General features: G+C 32.7%; 1 protein-coding gene across 1 annotated transcript; it reads right to left on the bottom strand.

Annotated features, from left to right (window-relative positions):
* Positions 1-5,687: 5,687 nt before the first annotated feature.
* LOC21407524 (AT-hook motif nuclear-localized protein 25) lies at positions 5,688-6,984 on the bottom strand. The gene has a single exon (XM_010096205.2). The coding sequence runs from the start codon at positions 6,799-6,801 to the stop codon at positions 5,836-5,838; it is 966 nt and encodes a 321-aa protein (XP_010094507.1). The 5' UTR covers positions 6,802-6,984; the 3' UTR covers positions 5,688-5,835.
* Positions 6,985-17,479: the final 10,495 nt, after the last annotated feature.

Here is a 17,479-nt window from a genome sequence, read left to right on the forward strand (position 1 = left end):
CTCATGCTCTACAATTACCATGGATCCCATATGAAAAACTTTAGTCTGATTCTTATTCAAACCTACTCTTGAGAAAAAGCTAAAAGTGAGTTTCTTAGACCATAAAATTTTGATAGAAAAGATGTTTTCTTTGATCCTAGTGCAAATAATGGTAGCAGTAGTGCTTTAGTGTGGCCTTAAGAGTGTTGTACGGCTGAGGTTGCAATGCAAATGGGTGCCACTTAGCCACTCGTTTTTGCAATTATAAGCACATGCAGTTGCAGTGGGGGGAAAGAGCCACAGAAATATTAATAAAGTGCGTTGCATGTGATGTTGCACAAAAGTATTTGATGCGACTTTGCATATAACTAAGTGCACTATACTATTCTGTTTTTGCCTACCACTAACACATTACACATGTTAATGTTTTTATTATTGTTCATAAAACAATTAAAAGGGTACGAAGGTTTAATAAGTGGATAACCACTTGGGGACCTGGATTTGATTCGTCGTTGGCCAGATTTGTTGGATTTAATATGGATTAGTCTATAAACGCGTATATGTCATTATTTCCTAATTAAATAATTAAAACTAATTATAACGATTCTGTTGGCCAGTTTGTTATCTTTTCTAATTATTCTTCGTGCCTATTTTTTTTCCATCAAAACTCAAAAGCCAGCTCTCTCCACCTACTTTAAGGTTTAAGCAGAACATTCGAAGCACTACTACATATCTATTTTGTACTTTAATTTTCAAGAAAAAGAAGTCTTGTCTAATCATATTAATAGAGCATTTCAAGAGAAAGAGAAACAAATAATCAAAGATACATACAGTCCTCTCATGAGGGTCCACATATGAGACAATGATGGGCATAATAAAAAGGTTGGCACTTGAGAGTAACTTTCAAATTTTTCCTAACTTTGCAATTGCACCTCCATATATACATGGAATGGAGCCATCTTTTAGAAAATATTGTCTCGTTATAGGGCATTTATTCAAGTAATTAGCTATACAATCTTAATTTGTACTAGGTACTTATCTTCTTCAGTTGTCTTTAATAATTCTCCTCCTAGTCTTGATGTATCAACTCCATTATATATTATTATTATTATTATTATGAGGAATTCGAACTCTAGACCAGTAATTTAAAAAGATAGTGTGACTAATACTAGTAATGGAGCGTCAGTATTTGAGCTATAACAGGATTAACAGAAGAAGAATATTATTAGGGCAACCGTGGAGAGGTGGTTTCCGACTAAAAAAGGCAAGGCCGCGGTTGTGCGTGGAATGGCTGCGAGTGAGGAGGTTGTTCTCCTTGATCAGATCAATATGGCTGTGTAAGTGGAAGTCAGCGTTACATGACCACATCATGAAAATGCTCAATGTCATCATCAAGAAGAAAACTGCGCCTGGCTCGGTCAATGGCAGCAACACGGGCAAGTGCAACATGATCACCATTACTACTACTACTACTACTACATCACCATCATCGATGACAATTAGGTCATACAATTATCGGTTGAACAGCTTGTTTTATTCGGAAGCCATTTCCGACTGCTTGGAGTACATAAAGTTGTCTAGTAATTCTTCTTCTGCAACATCTCACCCTGCATATGAGACTAGAACTACTGCTCTAGATGTATAATTATATCTTGTAATTCGTTTTTATATACAATTTCTTTTTCACTTTGTATTTTCTGTTTCTTGGGTCAATAATATTAATGCGGCGGATAATAAAGAGTAATTAGCTAGAAGAATTCTTCATCTTCAAGTTGAATAATATCACGTTTTCTAATTCTTTTATTTTGCCATCACGTTGACTCTATTTTCTTTTAGTTATCGGCTCCACATCCTTAACCATGATAATAAAAATTTCATGGTCCTTGGGACCTTGACTAACTCTAAATTTTGAGTGGTATAGAATGTGGATTCTTGTGCCTTCTTCTTGGGCTTTTCTTAGGAAAGAAACCTGGATTAAAGCCCTGTTATTATTCCTGCAACCTGGCGGCCCAAAGAAAATAGTTTTTTTTTTTTTTTTTTTTTTTTTTTTTTAAAGTTTTTTTTTTAAAGTTTGTTTGTACTTTCAATGTGGGGACACCCCACGAATTATTGTCCCTATTACATTCATGTACTTGAAGCGAAAAGAAAGGGAAAAAAAAAATTCTGTACACTAGAGGTTTCATTGCTGTCAGCCTGTCATGCTATGTTAGCTTAATTTATAATAATTACTAGGTTTAGGCGTGATTCGTTTTAATAATGCATGTTACAGTAAAGTTTATAAAAACTAACAGAAACTTTTGTACAAGTTTTGAAGCTTTCGTAGAAGAGTTTTCTTGATAAGTTAAGTCGCGCGTATTTTGTGGTTTCTACTGTTTTTTTTTTTTTTTTTTTTTTAATTTCGTTCAAGAACAGTAAAACACGATGAGTGTGTTTGGAACTCGTTCTAAAATAATTTTATTTTTTATATAAAAATAAAAATAAAAATATTTTCAATCTCAGACAGCAGTCATTTTTAAAAATGCGTTTGGTAGTTTTATCAAGAGATTATTTTCAATATAAAAAAAAAACTCATTAATATCTCTTTCTCTCTCTCTGCTCGAGAGAGGAGAAAACAAAAATAAAAAATAAAAAACGACTAAAAGTCGTTTTTTATTTCTTTCATTTTATTTTACACTAAACTAAAAAATCGTTTTCATTTCCGTTTTTTATCTTTATTGCGCCAAACGCCGTTTTAAAAACGTTTTATTTTTTCTTTCTCGAAAAATGTAAAAAATAAAAACGGGATCAATTCCATACACGGCCAATGAGAAGCAATTCTGGACTTAAGAATTTACTGTTCATTGGGACACAATTTCGCTCATGTCAAATAGACCCTAATATGTAAACGTGGTATATATATACAGAACTATATATAAGTAGCTCCTAGAACAAATCTTCCCCTAATGGAAGTCTGTAGAAAACAAAACATGATAGAGATATCTTATCTTGCGAGAAACCATTTCGATAGACATTTAACAATAACAGACGCTGACACTCAGACAATCAATATGCAATATCTAATGGGGCCTCCAATCTGTCACCAAGAATCCTATGATCAATATTAATTTCTCAATTCATGGGTTGCAAAGACTAAAATTAAATAGCTCTAGCACTAGAATTAATTACTCTATACATAGATGATCTACTGAATATTAATCTTTATATGGAGAAATTATTTTGCAAATCAAGTGTGTCATGTTGTCATATTTATGTGGTAGATACATTTATCATATACACCACATTTATGATCATATTCTGATCTATTTTAGATTTTCTATATATGAATTAGAGTTGGTATGAACAAATCTTCTAAAAGTTAGTTATTTATTAATCGAGTATATCATATAATTAAGTAGATGAATTACGTGAAACGCCTGAGTAATTGAGTAATCTCTTTTAAAAACAAGCTTTCGATGAGTTATATATATGTGTGTACATCAAGTACTTTATATAATCATCTGTAATAAGTGCAAGGAATGTGTACAGAAACAACCAAAATACACCAAGTACATGACTTCAAGCTGTTTGACAAACGGAAAATAAACTTTTTTCTTATTAGTTTTACTTGTTAATAGATAAGCTGTACAATGACGAGTACCTCATAAACTGTATATAAGCATCGAAGTTCCAGGTACATGTTCTTAATTATTTTATAATATCCACTTTCATTTAAAACAACAAAACCGAATATATATTGTCCATTCTTTTCGAAAGATGAACTTAGCTAGAACTTGTTAATGGACTATAAATAATGTCCTAACATATATAGTAAGCATTGATGAGCCATTGTGTAGGTACATCTAAGAGTACTATACTGTATCTATATATATATATATATATATATAGAACTCATGACAAATATTATATCTATCTTATCTAATGACCTATTTGTGGTGTATATATGAAGTACATACTCTCGTTCTTTCTGGCTCCTTTTCTTGTTACATCCTGTTGATCTGAAAATACTCTTTAAAGTATTAATACATTCGTTAATTATATAACAACAAATACAATATTAAAAATTACACCAATAATCGAGAAAAATTATAATCTTATGCGTTCATGCATATTTTGCGAATTACCATCCCCACTCCCAAAAAAAAAAAAAAAAAAAATTGCGATTACCGAACATGGCGTGAAAATAAGAGCTTCAAAGAATGTTAAAAAAACAAAAGAAGAGTATCAAAGGACGCAAAAACGAAAGCCTATGAATAACAATTCCAAGTTCCTATAGTAAGAATTTTGATGGTGTCTATTTCCAAGTTTTTGTTTTTTCTTTTATAATTTATACAACAATTTTTCTAGGAAAAGGAAATCACTTTTTTGTCTAACACAGATTACTCCCTAACTACGGCACAAGTGTTAATAGGTTGCAGGTATATATATCATATGTTTTAACGTGCAAAATATTTTAAAAACCTACATATTCTCTCCAATCCCTGTTATTGATTATTGATGCTTTATTACATGTAACAGCTGTAACTGAGCTGACAGAGAGCGTTCTTTTTTTTCTTTTTTTTTTTTGAATTTTTGCTTGTTTCAATTTTAACTGCAGAAACGTTTGCTCAGACAAATCACTGATAAAGAGATCCCTGCAGGTCTTCCCTTTTTTATAAAAAGTTTTAGATATTCTAGGGTTTCTTCCCTGCAAATAAAGAAAATAAAAGGGGGCTTTTTTCCAGGTTCTTAATTTCACGTGCTTAAACACTATATATATATGTTCTATAGAACACGAAGTAATAAATGGGAAGAAAAGGAATGGAGAAGACAAAGCGACATGATTTGCAATTAGAATATTATAGACTTCTAGCAGTTTGGGCAATACTTCAGAGTACAATCAAAGCAAAAAATAAATAAATAAATAAAAAAGAAAGAACGAAAGAAAGAAAAAACATTGGACGTATACGTCTATATACTATGTTTTCTTTTCTTAGGAAAAGCTACCACTAGATATTTGCAATGAAAATTATAATAAACAAATGAAAAGTACCAGGTTTCTATATTGTACTGCATATATAATGTTTATAATTCGAGCACATATAATGTTTTTAAAATGAGTCTATTAACCAATATATCTCTCTCTTACAATATATAGTAATTAAATAAATGTGCTCCGAAAGGATTCGTCTATATGTATATTATGTAGTCCCAGAACCTAAACAAAACATGATTAGCAAGTATTGCTGCAGAATATACAATATACAGAAATACAAAAAGAGAAAAAAAAAAAAAAAAAAAAAAAAAAAAACCCAAGGTTGGTGTGTTGTGCAACATATATAAAAGCAGTTTCCAGCATTAATACACAAAATAGCTAAACAAAAAAAGAGAAAAGATTTTTCTTTAATTAGCTAAGCAAATTTTTTTTTTTTTTTAGAAAAAAGAGAGTGAAAGAAGATCAGAAAATTAATTAAGAAATGGATCGAAGTATTATACAAGAACTTTACTGACCTAGCTCGAGTTGGATTGTCTTTATAGCTTGTGCTCCAAAAACCTGCAGCTTCATCAAAATTTAGGAATAATCTTAACCATACTAATGTCAATTAATTATTAATGATCTCCCTCTCCAGCTTTATCAGTCATTCAATATGAGTAATAATTCGAAACACGAGAAAAAAAAAAATTTATCACAAGCGCAGATTGATCAACCTCTGATTATTATCTGATCTCTTACAAAACATACACATCTATATATCTATTATTTGTACATATGCATAACATAACAATAGATTTCGCATCAATCAAAAACATCCAGTTCTTGATCACCAAGTAACTCCGGTTGGATTGAGGTTTAAAGTTCGAATTTCTCCGTTTCAGTGACTAAAACGGTGGCCTGATGGCAGTACTTCCACCGCCAGGCCACCCAAATAGGTCACCAGAAAAGGGATAATTCCCGCCACCGCCTCCGAAGAAGGAAACCCCTCCGCCTACTCCGCCTCCGCTGATGTTTCCTCCAGTACCCTCAGTCATCGGCTGATTAGTCACGCCCGAAGACTGCGACGCCGTCGTCGATTGCTGCTGCACATGGCCTCCACCGCCTGTCTCATCCTCGTCCAAGGGTAATCTCTCGAACACCGCGTTTGCAAACGACGCCGCCATCAAAACCACGGGGCCCCCAGAGGCCACAAGGGGCCCCACCACGCTCCCGCCGACCACCTGCCCTTGCCCTCCCGATAAGAATATCGACAACCCCCCCGCTTCAGGCGGCGCCGGGGGAGGAAGCACCGTCCCCGAGAGGGAGAGTATCTCGAAGCGGCCGTGAAGAGTGAGGACGCTTCCCCCGGGCTGGCGCAGGGTGACGTTGGCGACGGTGCCATTGCCGCTGAGGACACAGACTCCCCTCCCCCTGCGGCGAGCGTAGGCGGAGACGCTGTCGACGATGTCGGAGCCGGCTGTGACCTCGAGCACGTGGGAGCGGAGGGTGTTGGGGCTGTCACGGGTGACGATAATTGGAGGCTTGGGCTTGTTCTTGGAGCCGGCAGGGCGGCCGCGGGAGCGGCGGCTGGAGGCGGAAGCTGTGGCCTCAGTGGTGGGTTGGGGCTTCTTATTATTATTATTGTCATCTTCTTGTTCTTTAAAATCTGAGGATGTTTGAGGTGGATGACCAAGAAGAAGAGCGGGATGATCAATAATATTAATATTGGCAGTACTAGTTTGTTGATGAGGCCTTAAGAAGAGGTGGTTGTGAAGCTGATCATGATGATGTTGATGATGTTGATGTTGATGATATCGATTATTAGAACTTTCTGCTGCTGCTGCTGCTCCTGATCCTGATCCTGCAGCCATACCCACTTCTATTCTCTCCCACCACTTATTATTTGCCAGTTTTGTAATTTTCTCTTCTTGATCGATGATATATATATCTCTATCTCTGCAGTGAGTCTCGATCCCAAGACGTAGCTAGCAGATACTGCTTTCTTCTTTCTAATTTCTGAAAATTTCTAATCACTGCATATATATATATATATATATATATATATTGACCGACTAGTAATTATACACCAATCATGAATTCACGATAATATTATATATTGATGCAATTACCAGAAAACATAATCTTCTCAAGTTGGTGTGACAGCTGACTTCGCAAACAATTAAAATCATGCTTTAAAAATCACATCGATCGGAAGGAATAGGAGTAGTCTAAGCAATGAAATTTCAACAAAATGGGCCAGATCTCTCAGAGAGGGAGAGAGAGCTCTAGAGAGAGCGAGAATGAATATATATATATATATGGATGCAGTGTGTATGTATGTGTATATGAAAAAGAAAAAAGATGAGTTAGAGAGAAAGTTGGCAACCACCGATAAGCTAGGTTGAGGTTGAGTTGAGTAATGCTGAATTTGCTCACGGTCTTCTGTAAAGCCAGCCAGCAGTTACTCCGACTGACCTCAACTGCCCTTAATTTCTCAAAACCCACTTTGTATTTTCATACATCATATATATATATATATATATATACACACACAGAAATTAACAGAGGATATAACCCTCAAAACTCATCACCATCATCATCATCATCTGCATCAGCCAAACCACCTAATCATAATTAAACTCAATACTCATAATCCAAACGGAATATAATTAACATGATCTTCAGATAGTAAGGTCACTTATGATCAGTGAATTGATTTGACCGGATATCATTATTTTAAGTTTAGAGCTTCTCACCTTCAAGCAAGCTAGGCAGGGAAACAAATTGAATAATTATTTGATTGATTGTGTTAATATTCTAGACTGTGGAATGAGGCTTTTGAGTAGATGTGAGAGACAGAGAGAGAGAAAAAGGGGGATTGGTCTGAGTGTTGAGGAGAAAATGATTGAAATAAACAAAACACAAATTAAGGGCATGGTAAAGGCAGACAATTTGCTTTCACTATATTAAATATATATATATATATATATTATGGAGATTTTTTGTCCTTTTTTTTCAAATAGTGAATTTTTTGGTATATGGTAAATATAAATATATTAATATATTGCACTTTATTGAGCGTCCAATCATGATTCCGTTAATTTTGCGTGTTTTATTAATGTGATTTTGGAAGTGAATATCTAATTATCTAGAACTATATAGAGAATTTTTTATACTCAATAAAAAAAAATTCTCCATATATTGTTTCACCTTTTTTTTTTTCCTAAATGCCTCCCTATCCTTAATAAATTGTAAATGTTGATCATCATGTTTAAAAATAACTATTATTAAAGGATAATCTTGACAAATATCATTTAAAAGTGCATGTATCAAGATTTTTACCTTTTACTCTTGATATCTTTTTACTCATGCACTCTTAAGGATAAATTCTCTATTTTTTCATTATTTATTAAGACTTGTTATTTTAGGGTTTTTTCCCTAAGAAATTCTCATGTTAGAGCACGTGAGACGACTTCAAACAATGAGTTAATTAAATAAATTTAAAGAACTAGGGCTCTTTAATGGAGTACTTTAGGAATAAAATACACTAAAGTACTAAAAAGATGCAATTACATTTTAAGGCAAGGCATATGTTCTTTCTTAACCAAGGTTAGCTAACCACACTTCGTATTAGATTAACTCATTCATTCCCTTTTACATGATATAACATTGCTACATTTTTCTTTTATTGGAATATGTTTGACTAGATATAAACGGCATATAATTTGATACCATTATTGCCATTGGATAAGCTACAATATGTCATCTACTGAGCACTTGGTTTAATGGACTTTATCTTTTTTTTGTTGTTGCTAATACTCTCTTTCTTTCTTTCTTTCTTTCTTTCTTTTTTTTTTTGGGTTGCTATCTCCAAGTACTTTAAGTTGGAAGCATAAATCAAATATTTTCTTTAAAAAAAACAGCTTTATTGATTTGTTGAAATATATAGTAGTTAATCAATAACCATTATACACAGAGAGAGATTTTGAAGAAGAAAAGAAAGGCCATTTTTTTATTTAGAAAATTCTAACGAAATATCCATCTCTTAACTTTTTAATATTTTGGATTTTGTAAGTTTTTGATTAAGCAATCATTACCAGAGGTTGTAATTTTATTTTATTGCGTTAACAAAGCTAACATCTCAGAATATAATCATATTTATACGTGGAAGTCTTAGTTAGGACTTAGGACAAGTACTATAGAGATGCATATCCATTAATAATGTAGTTGGTAAAATAGTGAATTAATTTAACATTTTATAAAATAGCGATCATTATCAATCCCGAATCCCAACTAACCTAGCAATTAATAAGTTTTTTTTATTTTTTTTCAAGACAAATATTAAACGCGTGGCCGAATTTTGGTTGTCTTTCCTTGGTTTTCTTATTTTGGTTACTGCCACTGGTGAGACGTGTAAAGTTCTCTTACTGAGATTTCAACAAGAAAATAAGAAAAAGAAAAGGACTAAAGCAATGAAGGGGATACCTATAATTTATTAATAAGAAAATCATCATTTATCATTAGTGGTTAATTACTACACACATAATACTATATTAAAAATTGTTATTTATAAATGTTTATGCTTTTAAAAATGTGATAGTTCTAATATCACCGGATACTATATATAATGATGCATATCTATAATAACGAATATTAAATAATAATGCCGTATGTCCGGATATCCCTACTACGAATAAGAATAGCTAGATCAACGAAATTAACTATTTTCTGCGAAAAGATCAGTTCCAAAACCAATTACATATACATATAAAGCAGTGAATAAAATAGCTAGCTAGAGAAGCAAAATATTGAAAAATATATTCATTTATCAAAACAAAATTTAAAAACAACTGGAAATTAAAAACTTATAATATTAATTAATTGGCAGATGTTTTTCTATCCTCTTTATACTCGATTAAAAAATTCTTAATAGAGGGAAAAAAAAAACAAAAACAAAAAAAAAGAAGAAGAGGAAGATGAAAAGAAAATTCAGGGACTTCAGAGAACATGGTAGTAGCAAGTGGGGAAATTAGTAGTATATATAGTTCCAAAATATTTATGTGTCAGGAAACTGCCAAAGACATGAGAAGATGATCATCATCATCATTGTTACTGAATCTTCGGGAGAACCACAAATATACATGTGGCACTTAGCAGCAGTGGATTTAACTGCACGTGCGTTAGTGGATAGAGGCCACGTGCGGTCAACAGGTCAATATCAGACCACGTGGGAAGTTGTCTGGACATCGGAACTTGGTCAACCTTATCCAATTAACGCTATCCATCTACACTTCTGTACATAATCAATACGTAATATGTGTATATGTATATGTGTGTGTATATATCATATGCAATATGTCTATCAATGTTATTAAAAGCTAGCTGTTAGTTTCTTGGCAGCTAGTCGATCATTTCATACATGCCCGGATTCCGTTTCGATATTTGTTCCTTAACTCGGACTTTGATCTCAACATAATATATAGTTTATATTAATAATTAATTTCCAATTATCCACAATAATGTATAATATACACTTATAAACTAATGATACAAACAAAACGTACATATATAATATATACTTGTAGGATAGCTTCGGTTATAACGTTATGATACAAAAGATATATTTTTTTTCCTTGAAAAGGAGCAAGAGAACAAAATCACAAGAAAGTTTTTATTATAGAGAACTATTTTTTAAAATTTAAAATGAAATTAGAATACGAAGGAAGCATATAAAACCCAATAGCCGAGTAGATGATGAAATAATTTTGTTTGGGGGAAGCGAAACATGTTGTGGAATAAAATGATGTCCCCAGGCCCCAGCTGCTAATCCCTAGCCACACAATTACATGTAAAATGCATGCACGCCAATACCACCAGAAAAAAAAAAAAAAAAAAAAAAAAAAAAAAAAAAAAAAAAAAAGAATACCATAAATTAAAGTGAGAATATATATGCCATGTGGAGCTATTTCGAATTTGTTTTCCTTACACATTGTTAACCCCATCCACACATTTATTCAAAATAGTAACAATAATAATTATAACAGTATTAAACCCAACCACACATACCCGATATGGGACCCCTATAAGAAGATTGTGATCTGTCCTTTACAATATCCTTGCCTTGAGTAGAACAAGTCTAGAACTATACATAAATGCTTTCTATATAAAAAAAGGGAAAAAAGTACATAAATAAAAAATATATAAAATGATATAATATATATTATAAATTATAATACACAAAGAAAGCCTTAATATGCCGCCGCCGCCCACCATACATACTACTATTACAAATATTACCAATGTTTAACTACTTTAGTTTTTGTCAAAATAATAGCATTATCATTAGATTTTTCTTTTCTTTTTTTGGCATTTAGAAATTCCTCAATTAATGACTGGTAGAGCTTCCTTTTTTCCTGGACATTTTACATACACAAGATTGAGTAATTGCGTAATGGGATGGTACTCTTATCTGGGTGTGTGAATTGTAATAAATAAGAGTTGAGCAATGAGCATCAAGGAAGAGACAAATTAGTACTACTGAAAAAAATAATTATTATTATAAAAAATTCAAATTAAGGTTCATGGTGATGGCATCACCAAGTTGCATCCAATTTTTTTAGAGTGGGGGACCCACCCAATTAACCAAGTGGGCATGCAGGAGTGGGTGACATGTTTGAATCAAACTACAGATTCATGTCATGATCCTACTTAAGTTAATGCAATTTAAATAAAAGAAAAAAGAAAGAGCCTGCAATTTCCACTAGTAACATCTTAGCATGTCCCCTAATTGGCCATGTTAAAAAAATAATAATAATAATAAATAAATAAAAATAAAAAAGGCCGAGCCCTAGTCATTATCAAATTTTTTTTTTTTTTCATTTTATTGAACTTGAGGTCATGAAGTGGTTGCTCACCGAAATTTTTATTTACCACCCCCAATAAGCGATATTTTATAGAGTAGTTCCCTTTTTTTTAGAAGTAATAATAATAATAATAATAATTATTATTATTATTATATAGAACTAAAATATGTACGAAACTCCCTTTAAACGATTAGCTCAGGTGAGTTTGACAATCACATATAGTTTATTGTACTTTCTATTCATTTTCATATAGGATGATTCAACATTACACAACACACACACTAGATAACTGATGTTTTTATGAACTTTCAAGCCAATCAAATTCAACAATATTTTATGTGGATTCCTATTCATGAACTAATTAATTTATTACTAATATTTTTGCTTAACGTAATACTAAATTCAATTACATCTTTAAGAAACTGGGTGGGGCGTGATAAAATTAAAATATTTCCATGACATGCGAATCACTTGACCATCTACTTGTATATAAGCATCTCTATGAGGTAACTAGAATATCTAAATAATTTCTCTTTGAGCTAATTAACCACTAGGAACCCAAAAAAAATAAAATAAAAAATAAAAAATTGTAAGCCATATATTATGACACTAGTAATAATCATTAATTATGTTAAAAATTATTAATTGAAAAGGAAAAGGAGGAAAAATGGGGGGGAAAAGGAATGATAATCTTGTTTTTTAACTTCAGTAAAAGGTTTTGAAGTTGAAAAGGGATGTGTTAAAATGAAATCAAGGATGCAATATTCTTACATATAAAACATAAGATAATGGTACATATCACTGTCTAGTCTTAAATATTTTGTAACTTAATTGATAATGATTTAACTTCAACATTTTAATATGTGAAGAATGACAGAGAAAAAAAAATGCAAAATGCATGCCCTATAATTCAATGCAAAAGTTTGGAATTAAATTTTTAAATAATGGTGACATGACTATGATAAAGGTTACTCAACCTCGTCGAATATTATTAAGTTAATTAGGAGACCCACATTCATCGATAATAAAATAAAGATTATTGAAAAAGTTAGCTTGGAAGACTAATTAAGAAGTAAATTAATGAAAGGGACGAGGGACCACCATTTGGAATTATTAAGAGGACCCTGAGAACCACTATTATATAATTAGATTAGATTTAGATATGCCTAATATCCCAATAATCAGATTGGAAAAAGCATAAAGCAAGCTGGCGATGGCTTTTGTGATAATGGGCGAAAACCCAAAATGACCCATGTGAAAGACAGTGGCTCCATGATATTTGTCGTTTTCTTCCAAAAATCTTTTTCTATGCAAATCGTCTCTCTCTCTCTCTCTCTCTCTCTCTCTCTCTAAGCTACCTTAACAAGAGTGGAGACTCTAATTTCTTTAGCTTTTTATCTAACCCCAACTAGTGGTTGGAAATGGCCACAAATGATTGAATTATGCACTACTCTTGTTCCCAACTTCAATTCCCCCATGGGATCCACAGCAAACACACAAGAAACCCTAGGCATAGTTGCCAACTTGCCACTGTGCCGCTGATTTTTATTATATTACTATTATTATTTGTATCAACAATATTTCATTCTTTCCTAATCAAAAAAAAAAAGGAGAGGGAATTTCTATTTCTTAAAAAAAAAAAGAGGAAAAAGGAGGAGAAGAAGACGACATTATTTGAAGGAGGAGAAAGGAAAGTGCAATTCACCCAAAAATGAATGATGAATTGTAACAAAAATAACCAAACAACTCTTTTCTCCCACTCCCTGTCACAAATGGGTAATTGGGTTCAAACCAGCAAAATTGGGTTCAAACCAGCAAATGACATTGGGGTTTAAAAGTATTGATAGAGCTCTAATAATCATACTAATACTCAACATTCTATAGTTGAAAAAAAAATGTACATCCACTCATTTGAAAAAAAAAAAAAAATTCAAAGTCTTATTCAATAGTTGACATTTGAAATTGACGTGCCTAGAGTTGGCATTGCCAAAAAAAGAAATATGATTTGAAGTTTGAAATATGAGGCAGTGAAACCCCACTAGTTCACACAAGAGACGACAAACCTGACTTGACCCCCTAAAAGGGTGCACCGTGCATGCACCAAACTGACGTGGATGTGTTCACGTGAATCAGATCCACGTGGACAATTATGTGGCTACTATTATTCTATCAATCTTAGAGCCCGTTTAGGTAGAGCCGGCAATATGGGTTACGACACGACTCAAAAATGATATGAATTTTACAGGTTAAGGTTTATGAAAAAGAGGTTCAGGTCAGAATTGATCGACCTGAAATTGACACGAAAAACACGGATCAATTTCGGGTTGGTCCTGTCTAACCCAAACACGACACGAAACTCGTAAAAAACTAAAAAATACATATATTTTTCATTTCATATTTTAAATTTTATTATGAACTTGTGATATCATGATAGTCGTACTTAAAATCTTATACTATTATTTACTTAATTTCAATGGATGTTATTGTAATTTAGTGTGTTATGAATTTTAAGTTATTTCTATTATGTAAAAAACTAAATAAAAGTATACAATTTTCATGTCAATTTCGGATTCACGGGTCATTTTCGGATCGTGTCGTGTCAACTCGTAAAGTGGTCGTGTCGTGTTCGTGTTGCGATTTTTAAAAAATTTCGTGTCACAGGTCGTGTTCAGATTGACTACAAATTTTAAAAGAAACGATCAAAACACGACACGTGATATAAATTGCCACCTCTACATCTAGGCATATTCAAATTATATTATTGCTTTTGACGTTTAAAAAAATTTAAAATTTTTTTTTAAAGAATTCAAACTTTTTAGAGAAAAACAAAGCGAATTAATTATTTGAGTTTAAATACAGGAAGAAACGGCCCTTACACAAGGCATTCCACGGCTTCAGGCCCAACTTGAAATGGCCCATGACACTTCAACGTGCCGACGAACCACTGTACAGATTTGTGGAGCCCATAGAGCACGTACCACACCTCACCAAATTAACTCCATATCCAAGTTTCAAAAAATAAGATAAAATAAAATAAGAAAGAAAGAAAAGAAAAAATCACAAGACATTGCAAAATTGAGAGAATGGAATTGAAACATAACCATTTTTTGTATTTTAAGAATAACAAAATTACGTAATAATTAGTAATTATTAAATGATATTTGAATGTTTCGTACAACAAAATTTAGTAATAATTGTTTTAATAATTTTAAAGCCGGCTATTTGTAAAATGTTCTAAATATTTTATTATATTTTAACACGACCGGTAGAAACACCAGTCAAAATGATATCAACTTTGTCAAAATCACATTGAAAAAGTATATAAAAAGTTGACAGTTTATAATACAAATCTAACAGAGTTAAAAAAGCAAAACAAAACAAAATGTTTTCTACTTTTCTTTGATACTAGAATTCTCCAAAGATTAATATGGAGGCAGACCTGATTTGTTCGTAACTATAATACTACAACCCTCTGCCACACACACAGTTGGTTTCGGATCAGTCGATCGTCCAAATTCTGCCGATTTTGAAAAACAACCCAAAATTACTACTAGTTAGCTGGTACAGCACATCAATATCAAGCAATCTCATAACACACGTCATTTTACATCGGCAAGAGACCACAGTAGTAGTAATTCAAAGAACACTTTGCACTTACCTTTTAACAGGGTTTGAGATCTCAAGCAACAATTTTCCTCTTTCTTATTCACCAAAGAGCTATGTTTCAACGGAAACATTAAAGTTTAAATAACAAGTTAACAAACGCTCGAATTCAAAAACTATTTATTCAATCACTTTGATCAGTAGACTGCCACATTGCCCCACTGCGGCTCGCTGGCCAACTACTCATGACCTGAAAAATGTTTTAAGGAAAAGCTTCTTGAATGAGTTACAAGTTCAATATGTAAACCACAATGCACATATTTGCATCTTCCTTTTTTCATTTAAAATTTATAGTAAGTCCTTGAGAGTGCTTAGTGTCATGTCAGCGCTCGGTGTAATGTACTATTGGGGTAGCTCGTGGTTTTTTGAATAAGTTCTAATTACCAGACCCAAGGTAGTACCACTAGGGGCCAAATGCATGTGCAATTATCCTAGACCAAAACATGAGAAGATTTGGGAACTGTGTTGATGGAGAGAAGGGATGGGAGAATATGTAGAAAATGAGAGGGAAAATATGATGAGATTTGCAGAAATCAAAATGGATGTGTGGGTGGGCAAGTCCAATGGTTATAAACATGTAATGTGGACCCATATTATTAACCTCACGAATCACAATCCCATTAGGGATTTCAAAACCAAACAATACATTTGAATCTCATTACAATTAATTATGAAAAACAATCCCAATATCAAAAGTAAGATATTTCTTTCTAATTTGATATGCAGATTTAACCAAGTCCCAAAGTTCTTCTCTTATTAACAAAAACCATCACACACTCACTCAGCGACACTCACACGTACATCACTCACACCACACACACCAATAAAATATAAAGTTTATATATTGAAGCAAAAACAATAAATTAAAACTACATAGCCAACGAAATGCAAATAAGGATGATCCAACTAATATTAGATAAACATCAAACACCTAACAATTAGAATATATATATATATATATATATATAAACCATTATAGTCATTGTACATCAATGTATGTGAGACTACGGCGGTGCAGTCTACAAAAGTATTCCTGGTATGCACTAAACAGAAATCTTATTTTATAAGAGAACGTAAATGTCGATCAAGCATTCACTACATAAAATCTTATTTTATGTAAAGCTAAGATGTGAACAATTATTATGGCCATTAGGTTGGCTTAGAGTAAAGGGTGGAGGCGCATTTGGTTAGAAAGTGATTCTATTTGTGCAGTTCATCTTTTTCGGAGTACTAGTTCCACAGTTCCGTGGTCTCTTCGGAATGCTTGGATGGATAAGGCTAACTCTATGGATTTTGTTATTTCTCATTCTTTTAGAGAGGCTAATACTGTTGATCATTGTTTGGCTAGTTTTGGTGTAGTTTCTGGTTGTTACACATGGTAGCATAATGTCCCAAGTTTTGTTTTTAGAGAGTTTGAATGCTTCTGGTTTTACAAGATATAGGTTCGGAGCTTGATGTTTTTTTTTCCTTTCGTTGTTGTATTCTTAGCCTCTCTGTTTCTGATGTATTTTTTCTTTCACTTTTAATAAAATTTCCTCAATGAGGTTTTTCATCAAAAAAAAAAAAATTTCAAGCATTCACTACGTAAAATCATATTATGGCATAAATATTATAATACTATCCCATTTATTGAAGAGTTTTAGCTCTTCGAAAGGGCGTTGAATTTTCCATAGTCTGTGGCTTTTAGGTATTCAATTATTGAACCGGATGTCAAGAATGTGGTAAAAGCTCTGGCAGCAGAATGTTTCCTAAGTAGTTGAAGGGCCTATTATTCCTGATGTTAAAACTTTTGTTACTCAGGTTTTCGGTGGTCAATGCTACAATGTCCCTAGAAATGGAAACGTAGAAGTCTCGTAATGAAGCAATCATAACTGATGCATCAATCAAAATAATGATATAAATCATAATAAAAGGGCATACCATGCTCTATAAGCTTCTAACTTTCCCTATAGACCAAAAAAAAAAAAAATGAAATTGAAAACAATTAAGAAATTAGTTGGACTTACAATTTCATAAGCTTCAT

This window comes from Morus notabilis, unplaced genomic scaffold (genome assembly GCF_000414095.1).
Source record: "Morus notabilis unplaced genomic scaffold, ASM41409v2 Scaffold314, whole genome shotgun sequence".
NCBI classification, from domain to species: Eukaryota; Viridiplantae; Streptophyta; class Magnoliopsida; order Rosales; family Moraceae; genus Morus; species Morus notabilis.

Bases quoted from the DNA above. Each gene is read 5' to 3' on its own strand.
- LOC21407524 (XM_010096205.2), bottom strand. From the start codon at position 6,801: ATGGCTGCAGGATCAGGATCAGGAGCAGCAGCAGCAGCAGAAAGTTCT.